The sequence below is a fragment of the Mercurialis annua genome, linkage group LG3 (genome assembly GCF_937616625.2).
Source record: "Mercurialis annua linkage group LG3, ddMerAnnu1.2, whole genome shotgun sequence".
In the NCBI taxonomy this organism is placed as follows: Eukaryota; Viridiplantae; Streptophyta; class Magnoliopsida; order Malpighiales; family Euphorbiaceae; genus Mercurialis; species Mercurialis annua.
Window position 1 is genome coordinate 264,188 of NC_065572.1, and position 12,660 is coordinate 276,847.

The window sequence follows — 12,660 nt, forward strand, 5'->3', positions numbered from 1 at the left end:
ACGAATTAGGAATCAAATGAAAATTCATTCTCACTCAACCACTATCTTCTTGAGATTGACTTCTTACGGATTATTACGAGTTGACATTTTTGCTAACACATACCAATCCGGTCACAAACCGGTCACGACAATTGGTGACAAAAATTCAAAAATCGGTATCAAAGTTTCAAAATATATATATATATATATATATATATATATATATATATATATATATATATATATATATATATATATATATATATATATATATATATATATATATATATATATATGTGTGTGTGTGTGTGTGTTATATATTATGTCTACATGAATTTGCATATTCAGCTTAATGCAAAATCAATCATCAAACATAAAATAATCTTTATTGATCGCAGTCGTATAATTACAGACATAATTAATCAATGAATAGATAATAAAACAAGGGATTAGTATTTACAAATTGACATGACATATTAGTAAGCATATAGAAGAGTTAATGAAAGATATTTAGCATGAAAAGATTGTTGAAAAAGATGATGTGAAGATCAGGTGGAAGAGGAGGAAATGTGTTGATGATGATCCTTCTGGATGCGACCAACCTTCCTGAGGAATGATTTGTTGATGAATTTGTCACCATCGGATGTGACGACGTCAGGAATATCCAGCTCCGGCAGAGATTCTCTCCTTTTCTTGCTTATGCTAACGCCCGGGGCATGCACCAGCTGCTGCTTCGCTGTGTGCAGCCCTATGGCAACTGCCACGCTCACAAATCCCATCACCACATACACTGGCGCAAACTCTCCTGTCATTGCGTACTTGTTGTGAATCGGACGGCCCGACACCACTCCTTCGCCCTTTGTAGCCGTCACAGTTCCAAATGATGAGTTTCGCTGCTGGTTCGCCATGAATGCTCTCCTTAAATATTGCCTCTGCAATTTATTTTCCTTTTTCTATTACTCTTTCATCGATGCATCGTGCATTTCAAATACTAATTTAATTTCTATTGTCAAAAATTTAAAACAAAGAAAATTAAGCGAAAAGTTACTTACGGTTGCCATTGTTGATGGATCGAGGAGGCTGCAAATGATGAGGAAATTAAAATATAGATAGTAGTGGAAGGGAAAAGCATTTATATAATGTATACATTTGACTTTTCCAACCGGAAAAGAAGCATGCCAAACGCCTAACCGTTCAAATGAAATTGCAGCAGCAGATTGACACTTGGCGCGCATGCAGCAGTATTTTTTTTTAACAGCTTTCTGAACGAGAAATACTTGTGTGAACCTAGTTCGGCACATAAGATTATGAACTATCCATTAAATAAATGATATGTGGCGTTATTAAATGTTGTATCCAATATACATTAATTAATAATATTTTAATTACAATTAAATGCACTTTATTGATTGGATACAATATTTAATAACGCCATGTGTCATGTATTTAATGGATAGTTTATAATCCTACGTGACGAAATAGGTTCACACAAGTATTTTTCCTTTTGAACACCTCCTTCACTTGAGAAAAAAATAATTAATGGACCAAAGCCCATAATATATCCTATTCAATCAATGAGAAAAATTAAAAGAAAATGACATCTTATATCCCTTTTTTTGTAACTTTTGCAAACTTACTCTCATTAAAATTCGGTTAGCAAGCGTGCTTGTTTGTTTTGTTATTTTTATTTTCATATTTAGGCCTTTTAATGTTTTCTCCCTTTTTTTTAGTGGCCATGCGATCATCACTATAAACTTATCCTTTTAATGGACCAAATTTTTTTTGGATGTTCAGATCAAATGTATTCTGCAAAATTAACAAATAATTTTAATTCTATAAATATTAAGAAATCATGTCACCTAAAATAAATTATAAATTTTATAATTAATGCTCATTAAAAAAATCATATGTAACTTCCTTTTTACTTTATTTTAATATTATATTATAACTATGATAATTAAAAAAATTAGCATAATTCATATTATTTGTAAAAACTTTATAATGCTAAAATAATCTAGATGTTTGTCTTTTTTCTATAGACACTTGTTTTTATTTATAGATATTAATTCTCCATTATTTAAGCATTTTTCTATCTTTAGACACTTATATATTATAATGAAACACTTGTTATTTTACATTTTTAATTTATTCTTGGATAAAATTTTAGTACTCGCTCCGTCCCGTAAAAATAGAAAAAATAACTATTTTTTGGTCCTATAAAAATAAAAAAAATAGTATAAAATTATCAAAATACCTTTAGAATTTATCTATATCGATATTAATTGATTTACAGTTTTAATGTATGATTTTAAATATATGAAATTTCCATTAGACAATATTTATGTAGTGGTTTTGATTTAAATCGTCTTTCGTTTAATAAAATGGATCACTTTAATTTTATTTGTTCTTTTACTTAAAAATATTGGGTCGTTGAGTTTTTGTTGATGAATATATTTTTTCTCTCTTGTAATTAAGGTTTGTAGTACACTAAACAATTTGAGACTTGATATAATGGTTCATGATATGATGTTGTCTATAGATTTTGACATGGATAAGTTCTCATGAGTAAAGAATATGACATTGTATCGAAGTTTTACAATTTAAAAAAGAAAATTATAAATGAGAAATTCGAGCAACTAAAAAGCAACTAATGAGCAACCGCAAAACAACCAATGGGCAACCATAAAGCAACGAATAAACAACAACAAAAAAAGCAGTTATAAAGCAACAAAAAAACTATTCCGTAACTAAAATACAACTAAAACTAGTATAGGCATCAAAATATTTTACGTAAAGATATTAACACTTGTGAAATTAAGATGTTGATAAGAAATTTGGACAATTAAATCATAACATTTCGTCATTTTTAAAGAATTTTATTAGTTGAAAAAAATATATAATATAAACGTGAAGGAAAAAATAAAAGATAACTATTGAATCATCATTTGTGTTGTGTCATTTTAGTTATTTCTTAAACTTCATTTTTAACTAAAAACTAATAAGAATATAACATTGGATGTTTAATCTAACAACGGAATATATTAGTAAAATGTATAAATTCAATTTATATAATAATTAAAGTTGTCTGCAGCTTATAAATGCAATAAATTAAATACTATACAACTTATGTGATTGGCTATTAAAGTCAAATGAAAATAAAAAAATATTAAATAATTTTATTTAACAATATTTATAATAATGAAATTATGCAAAAAATATAAAATATATATTTTATTAAGAATAAATTTAAGAAAATATTTTCTTACTTTAATATTATATAGATTATATGTTATATATTTTATATTTTTTTATTAGATACATAAATTTTAATATTTATATTTAACTTGATGCAAATAATCTTGATTGGCTAATAATAATAATTTGTATATAATAAATAATAGTTAAAAAAACAATATTACTTGGGATGTTACAAATGGACAAGAGTTAAATCTTTAAAATGTAAAATATAATCAAAGTCAGTGCCTTCTGACTTCGTGCTCTTGACCTACTTGTTCTATTAGTCTTGGCGGGAAAACTCCAATCAGTGGGACTGTCATATTCCTTATTGGAGTTTTTATGCAAAAGTTTCTTACATAAAAGCGTAAAAAATGCATAAACATTCTTTTCGGCGTATGAAAGTTATATAGACCACTTATTCAAGTGTTTATGTAGAAAGCCCAAAAATTAATAACTACCCAACATAGGCAAACTTATTAAAAAATATACCGTGGTAAAAAAAAATTGACAATATTAACTAATATATTATAAATTGCACAAATAGCTTTAGTTAATATAAGATATACGGTGATGATATGGAAAAGAAATATGCTAAATCTTTTAAAATGCTTAATTATAGCAACCATTATGGAAGGATTCTGTTATGAAGAGATGATAAAAATCTTTTACAATCCTTAAATGCTAATAAAAAACCATAAAAAACGGAGATTAAAGGATTCTTCAAATATATAAACTGATTTGAAAATAGAAAATCATCAAACAATTGATAATATATCAAATTTTCAGCAAAAATAGACATTAAAAAATTCAACCGCTTGACAGAAAAAAATTTGCAGCAATAGAAGACATTCATAAACTCAGCATTTCAATCGGGTAAGTGGTTTCTGGAATTAAAATAAAAATTTTCATGTACCAAAAGGATGAATTATGTATTATAATTGGTTAATTATGTGTTTACTAATGATTCGAATCAGCGATAATTCGAAAACATTAGTGATTCAAACAAACCAAAATTACTAAAACAGCAGCTTAGAAATTGTGTTATAAATAGTGAATTACAGGCGTATTTCATAGTAATTGAAGAGTTAATTGTTCATGCAATTGCATGCATATTTTTTTCTGAATGTTGCCATATTAAAGAGGATATTAACTGACATTTTTAGTTCTGTAAGCTAACTATTAGTGTACTAATGGTTAACTAAAGGTTAACTTAAATAATTAATAATATTATTTATTTTTTAAATAACTGCAGGAATGACAATATTCAAGGTTCTTATTTACTATGACAGATTATGGGATGAAAATCTAAACTACTCAAAATCAAAAGACGATGTGGAATTTGAAACTCTAAAATCTTTGATTTTCGGTATATTAAAGGTTAAATTTGGAAAAACTGAAATAAACATCAAATTTCAGTTTGAAAACTGAGCAAGATCACATTCAACTGAGAACATGTAATTATATTGATTTCAATCTTATTTTTGTCCTAGTTACTTCTATTGTCGTTTATAGTTAACCTATAGCTAACTATAAGATTACTAATAGTTAAGAGGTATTTTGTTTCATTAATACTAATCATCGGAGTTATATCAGGTGCTGGACAATGACATCAAATATTGCTGAGTTTTTTAATGCAGCAATCATATCAGCAAGGGAATTACCGATTGCAACACTTCTAGAGTATTTAAGGGTATTAGTTCAAGAATGGAGCTACAAAAATAAAAATATGGCTTCTTATACTATTACAAAACTGACAAGTAAAGCAGAAGAAGCACTTAGGGAAAATTATTCGATAGCTAGAAGAATGATAGTAACATCAACTTAATATTTTAAATATATATATATATATATATATATATATATATATATATATATATATATATATATATATATACACATACAGTTAACTTGCAGACTAATTTTACTTAATTATTATTTTTAAAAAGTACAAACTGCCTATCTAGATCAATTTTTGTTAATTAATAGTAAATTTGTAGATAACTAAATATCTGATTGAATTGATACATGTTATTCCTTCAATAACATATATATACAGTGTGAAAGACGGCATAAAAATTTTAATAGTAAATCTCATTGAAAGGACATACAGTTGTTGTAGATTCTAAAAAGATGAGCTAATATATGCACATGCAGTGATTTATTTATGGCTTAATACATAGTTTGACCCTTGAATTTGTACCCTTTTACCCATCTAACCTCTAAACTTAACGTCTCACCTATCGAACCTCTGAACTTGTTAAATAATCCGATTTGACCCCTGAACTTGATAAATTTGTAAATATTGAACCCTTCGTGTCCACCTGTCACTTGAAACATTTTTGAAGAAATTGTGTACGGAGGGGTTCAATGTTTACGTATTTATCAAGTTCGGGGGTCAAATCGGGTTATTTAACAAGTTCAGGGGTTCGATAGGTGAGACGTTAAGTTTAGGGGTTAGATGGGTAAAAGGGTACAAGTTCAGGGGTCAAACTATGTATTCAGCCATTTATTTATTTTAAGAAGAATAATGTTATTTTAGAATAATATTATTGTAGTTAATGTTGAAAACTTTCTAATTTAAGAAGAATAATGTTATTGTAGATGGTTTTAAGTGATTTATTTATATTTAAAAATTGTTATTATTTTAAATAAAAATATTTATGCCCTTAACATGTTATTTTTATGTTTATTTTATTAATTGTATTATTAATCCTTTAACTGTACGTGCATAGTTAACTACTCCCTTCGTCCCACAAAAATAGGCCGTTTGGACAAATACGAGAATTAAAAAAAAAGTAGTTAGATTAGTTAAAATTAGTTTATTTGTGTACTTTTCCATTTTTAGCCTTTAATATTTTTTTTAAATAAATAAATAATGTATTGATGACTAATTTTTGTATTGGTGTAATTTGCATTGGTGCATTTATTCCATATTGGAATATGGAGCAATTAATTACGTTAAAGATAACAATGTACATTTAATAGGCGTAAATAATATTTTTAGGTTCAAAATTATTAACCAAAAATAGAAGGTGGCCTATAATTTGAGACGCTCAAAATAGAAAGGTGACCTATCTTTGTGGGACAGAGGGAGTATTAGTTAACTAGTAGGGTTTTAATAGTTACGTAATAGTTTTTGTATAAATATTCTATATACATGAAAGTTTTAGTTAACTAACAGTGACATATTAGAAAACTTATAGTAAAGAACAATTTATAAAAACATATCACGTAATTTTTAAAAAAAGGGATAATATCACATTAAAAAGTTGACTAAACTATTAATCAAAAAGCAATATAGGAGTGATTACAAAAGTTAACTAATTATTAATCAAAATGCGATATATTATTTGCATTTAAATTCGCAATCCCTTGTTTATGTTATATATTTACTTTTTTATTTGAAAGAATTGCTATTTTTTAAATAACAGTACACTATCAGTTAACCATTAGTGTACAGATAGTTCAGTGTTTAAATTTGAAATGTAGTTTACGTGAATTAACTAATGGAACATTATTAGTTAACTAATATTACAGTGTTTAAGTAGTTATAGTCATATATTTATTTTAACTAACCTGAAAATTTAACATTAATAATAGATCAATTGTTAACCAAAATAAATTGTATATTTGACATAAACATGTGTTTTCAATTAAAAAAAGATATATAAAAGAATTCTAAAATTGGTCACACACTTACAAATATTTTAATTTAAAAAAAAAAAGCAAAAACCTAAAGATCACAATCTGTCAAACCTATCTAATTCTTATATATTGCCTTCTTCTTTGTTCTTCCCTTCAAGTTTGGTTTCTTACTGACCTTCTCCTTACTGACAATGTTATGAGCATACTTGTTTTTTCCATATTGAAACGGCAAAAATGAAAGCCGCTCAAGATGGCTCTCAATTGGGAATGCTGCTAGAATTGGAAGATTCTGGATTAAATGCTCAGCGAACGCCAAAACAAACGCTCCGCAATCACTAAAAATAAACAAATCATGGTTAATAATTATACACAAAACACTGAATAATAATTCTGCATAGTAAAAAGCGCCTATTTTGCTGGGTTGGTAGACCGGGAACATGGACAACGGAAAATGGAGCATGCATCGCTTTATGACGATATGCAGGTGATGAAAAATCAGTGTCCGTCCGAGCATCGTACAAATTTAAAATAGCAAAAATCTTGGGAAGCACCAGGGCATATTTTGATCCAGCTTTCTCTGATTCAGCCTTTGAAGTAGGAGTGTTCATCGAATTGCATATGTAAATGCATCTGTCTTTAAACACCAAACGCCCTAACACCCAATGTTTCACATATATTAATCCTTACACATGTACCAAAACAATAAAACACATAAATAAAAATATGGTTAACATAACAAACACATAACCAATCTTACTTATCATAAAATTAGCAACATAAAAACACAATACACATTTCATAGAAAAGATCTAACACATTAATACATTTTACACTCAGTTCACATATAGTTAACCATCAGGCAACTGCATAGATTTTCATAAAACGGATTACAAACATCAAACATGTATTAAAAAAAATTGAAAACAAACATAACAAATACATAATTTAAACACAGCCAAATAAAATAACAAAATAGACAATATTTAGTTATACAACTGTATATACATTATTGAATCACATGAAACAATTAACAAAAATCTATTAAAGGTAAGAAAATAAAGAATTTAAAAATATTATACCTTAACAACAATATGAGGAAGAGGAGCAAGAATTGAATGTCTCGAAATCACTATTACTTTCTTCTTGATTTTCTTCTTGATATTCTTTGATTACTAAAAACTCTACGATTCTTACTCGAAGTTGGAGCATCAATAAAATCAACCTTTCCTTTTGTAGATACCCTCTTCGATTTTGCAATTACGGGTGTCTTTTTTGGGGATGATTTCATATCAGATATCTTTGTTGAAGAAGACGTAATTTTCGATATTGCAGATTTTATGTCAACCAAAAATCGAACAAATGGGAAAGATTTGGAAAGTCGGAATGTGGAGTTATTTCCGGCTGAATTTTAGAAGAATCTTTTTCAAATTAAAACATGCCATCTGACTTTGAAGAGGGAGGTTATCATTTCAGTTAAGGAGATTTTTCTAATTTGAAAAGTCTATAGTTGCTAAACAATTTGATTAAAATCAAAAAAAAAAAAGCTAACCGTAAAACACAAAATTGACTTTTGGGGCCGTACTTTTCTAATTAAAAAGCCCTAAGCCCGTATCTGGACTAATTTTCTCTCAATCAAATCATACATGAGGTTATGAATAACGGCCCAGAATAAATTTGTTCAAACCAATACAGTTCTTCTGCTTCATCTTCATCCATGGACCATGGTACGTTCTTCCTTGTTTTGTTTCACATTTTAATTTAATTTTAATTTTATATGATTAGCTGAGTTGAGTAGCAACAAATTAATTTGATCTTAATGAATGAATTAGTGTTTGTATATACCTAATTGTGTATTTGACAACTAAGAAACTTCTATATTACATCAAAGCTTCCGTTTTATCAGTGTGGTAGCCACCATAGTAATTCAGAAGTAGGAAGATTGCGCTGGGATAACTTTCATCTGCCTTAGCACCAATGCTGATTTCTTTTTGAGGGCATCGTTTCCGAGAAGTTGGATAAGGATCCTCTCTGTCCTTTGAAATAAAGCGTCGCTTATCTTCGTATGCTTTACTATTTTGTGCAATAGGTCCAGCGCTTTGCTTTTTCCTGCGACGGATCCCTTCTCCACCACTTGTAATATGGCCGCCACCCCCTGGCTATCCACAATGGCCGCAGTTGCATACGATACAGTGGCAGGGTCTGCCACCAAGGTTTCCAGTGTTGTTAGTGCAGCCTCTGCCACTTCGCTCTCTGTTTCGCTCATTATTTTTACAAGCGGTTGCAATGCATCTGCTTTTACCAGGCATAATGCGTGTCTAGGTGAACAAGCAGCTCCATGAACACCACATAAATCCTCATCATCTGCTGATCCTGAGCAGCATCGAGACATGTTTGGGAATAGGTTCATCACTTGCAGCATAGGTGCAGATCTCTTGGCCTGCTTTGCCATATTGGTCGCGTCCAATGCTGACTTGCTTGTTGATTGAGATAAATGCGCAAGTGCAATGGCTGTTCGTATCTTGGCCAGCGAACTGCCTCTTGAGAGAACTCGCACTAGGGATGGATACAATTCAAGCTGGCCCACCTGTCTCTGAAGTTCAGGTTTTGTTGGTTCTGTGAATCGTAAAAGTGCTGCTAAAGCATTCTCCAGTAGAGATGCATCTACATCAGCAGGCCCTCTCTTCCCATTATTTTCCTCTACTGCACCACAAATCACCTCACGAATGGCTTTTAATGCTTCTGATTTTTGCAGTATGTCATCGATGTTGGTGTCATCTTTAGGGAGCTGGCTGATGATTGCTGCAGCAAGACTTCTTTCTTCAGCATCCACTGAATGGGTCAAAATTGCTATTAAGGAATTAATTGCAGTTTCTTTCCCATGGGATGGAGGGAGCCGTACCCCATCAGGATGACCATCTGAAATACAGTGTGTTAGTTTAAGTACCCATCTTTTCACCTGAGGTTGAGCACCATCAAGCAAAGAAAATAGGTGAGCGATTGTATGGCTATTGGATCGGATTACTTCTTGAGCTATGCTAGATTTATGGCTGAGTTCAACAAGAAGGTGCAAGAATTGAATCTTTACTTGAGGGTCAGGGTTGACTACTAGTTCCATAAAGAGGCTAATGTTGTGTTCTGATTGCAGCTCTCGAAGGCCCTGATGCATTTCGAATTGAGGATGCTGGCAAGCTTCAACTAGTCGAGCAAGGATCTCACCAGCTTCTTGCTTCAAATGTACATCAGTGCTAGTAAGTGAGATGACACCAAGTAGAGGCAATATCATTGCAGTGTCGGATAGAAGGTGTTGTGACATTTTGGGGTATGCTATTAGCTTCTTGAAGCATCCGAGGGAAACCAATTTTAATGCGGAGTTGTTTGAAGAGAGCATATGTGTTAGACTCTCTATGAATTTCCTATCCTTCAAGCCATTTAAACTTTGTTCACTGAGTTGCATCTTCAGAAAATCATTAGCCATCCATGCTCTACTTTCTTGGGGTCCTGTGGAAGAGACTATGTCAGTGATTTCAAGCTAAAGTGGTGGAAAAGTAATGGGTGCCATTTTTTTGCTTATGTACCTTGATTGAAACGAGCTACAAATGGTTTGAAATATCCAGCTTCAGCCATCTTCACGACAAAGGATGTGTTGGAGGAAAGATTCTCTAACACGTCCTTTGCTTTTTCTGAAATGCCAGGGCTATTATTTTCAAGCAATGAAACCAAAAGAGGAATGCAGTCTCTGGTATTCCCAATTTTTTCTGTAAGCGTCTCACGCTGGGACAATTCTAGCAAAACTGCAACAGCATCAGCTATTTTATCACTTCTATAGATCTGTTTCACAATACGGCGAACCACCCCTGCTTCTACCATTGCTTCCTGCAAAGTTCCACAGAACATGACCTCTTAGAGTTACATAGGGGAAAGCTGAAATCGAAAAGATAGTCAACATCTAATCTCTGCTACCTTGTGGTTATCAGTGTGTTTGGCAAGGAAGTAAAGACATTTCAAGGTTGCCATGGTGTTCAGCCTATTTTCATTTAAGAATTCTACTAATTTTGGAATGATGCCCTTCTCTACGGCTGTGACTGCACACTCTGGGATTTCCATGAAAATCTGCAAGTCCTCCAAGGCCGTATTTTGTGTAGGACTATCATTGAAATTGATAGCAGAGAGTGCAGCTTGGAATTTTAAATCCATGTCCCTTCGTTTCCGTTCTTCTACGGAGCTTCGAAGAATAATATTTGGAGTAAGCTCTAAAGAAGAGAGCTCCTCTCTACAAGTGGGACAGTTTTTCTCTCCTCTGTCGAAGTGGTCCTGAATGGCCTTCCTCTCAAAGCTATGGCCACAAAATATTGCAACTGGGTCAGTCATCATCTCTTTGCACAAGGGGCATCTGAATGAATTAATCGGGTATTGCTTTTGGCGAGTATCGATATCCTTTTCTTGTGCTCTGCTTACAGTTTCTGTACTGTGTAACAATTGCATCAATTGAGACAGTTGAAGTGCCTCTGCCTGCTTCTTCTTATCTTCCATTTCTTCCTTTTCCTGCTTCAGAAGTATCAGTTCCTTTTGAATCAAGGATGCATTTGCACCAACACCAACAATTTCTGCAATCTTGTCGAGGAGCTTCACTGCATTTTCCTGATTCCTAGCGTTCTGGGACATTGAATTCTCTATCTCTAAAGCAATTGATTCCATAGCAACTGTTGAGCGGAATTCCATTGATGTCAGATTGCTGATTATCTGGTTAGTCATGGTTTTTAAGCTCAGTGCAATATCAAGATTGACCAACTGAAACGAGGCAATGGTAGTGGCTATCTCTTTAGCTAATTCTTTCATCTGCAATAGGATTGAATGTGATTGAAGTAAAAGGCGGAGGTGGCTTCCGGTCTTGTAGTCTCGGACAATTTGGTGAGCCTTCATTAGCTGACCAGTTAAGGTCATTAATGCAACTTTTGTAAATTCTGAACCCATTGCAGCTTCAACTTTTTTGGCGTCCAAGGCCCTGAGGAGATTGCTTAGCTCAGAGAGAGTCCTGGAAAATTGTTGAAAGCTGTCCTTATTAAGAACTACATCCCTTGTTTCGCTAACAAGGTCCATTGCCTGGAATGTGACCTTATTCCACATTTCCTGCAATACAGCTACTCCTACGTCCTCAATTCCAACATCCATTGAAAGTCGCTGATATTTTGGAAGCAAACTGAAACTTGTTTCAGTTACTCTTTAGGTCTCAATATCTTATTTGTGAGCATTGAACCTGAAGCTGACAATATATACAATTCATAGCTGCAATCTCGTCTCAGCACAGGTGAGAGAAAAAACTGATCAAACAGCTTGGAGTATGTTTCTCACCCTGTGTGCAAGATTTGGGGACAGTCTTCAGCTATGCCATATTTTTTACGAGGTAAATATGTTGGTTGAACTTACTAGATGGAAGAGTAAATTTCAGATGATTAATAGATTTGGTTAAAGTTAAATTTGCTTCTTGATATCTTTGATTTATAATTTGCACAATCATTTATTGCATTAAAAAAATTGAACTTTGTGAGATGCCCAACAAATGGGATAATTCAAGTGGCCTCTGAAGGATGACTTAAAAAGCAAAGTCAATATGCAGAAATAGACTAAAACACATTTAATGGTGAAATAAAGAACAAAAATAATAATCAGGTGGCTTGCCTGAAATCTGCAGCCTAAATATTCGCGGAAATAGCAGACACGAATTCCCTGTTTCAGTTTCAGGCTAAGAAATTGACTGTGTCGAGCAGAGCAGAAAATTGAAACCTAAGAGGAGCTTGAGAT

The 12,660-nt window shown here is 31.9% G+C and overlaps 1 protein-coding gene across 1 annotated transcript; it reads right to left on the minus strand.

Moving 5' to 3' along the window:
* Nucleotides 1-341: 341 nt before the first annotated feature.
* Nucleotides 342-1,117, minus strand: LOC126674264 (uncharacterized). Its single transcript, XM_050368687.2, has 2 exons — nt 1,032-1,117; nt 342-911 (listed from the first exon to the last, which is right to left on the minus strand). Exons 1-2 carry the CDS (start codon nt 1,038-1,040, stop codon nt 528-530), a joined length of 393 nt encoding a protein of 130 aa, XP_050224644.1. The 5' UTR covers nt 1,041-1,117; the 3' UTR covers nt 342-527.
* Nucleotides 1,118-12,660: the final 11,543 nt, after the last annotated feature.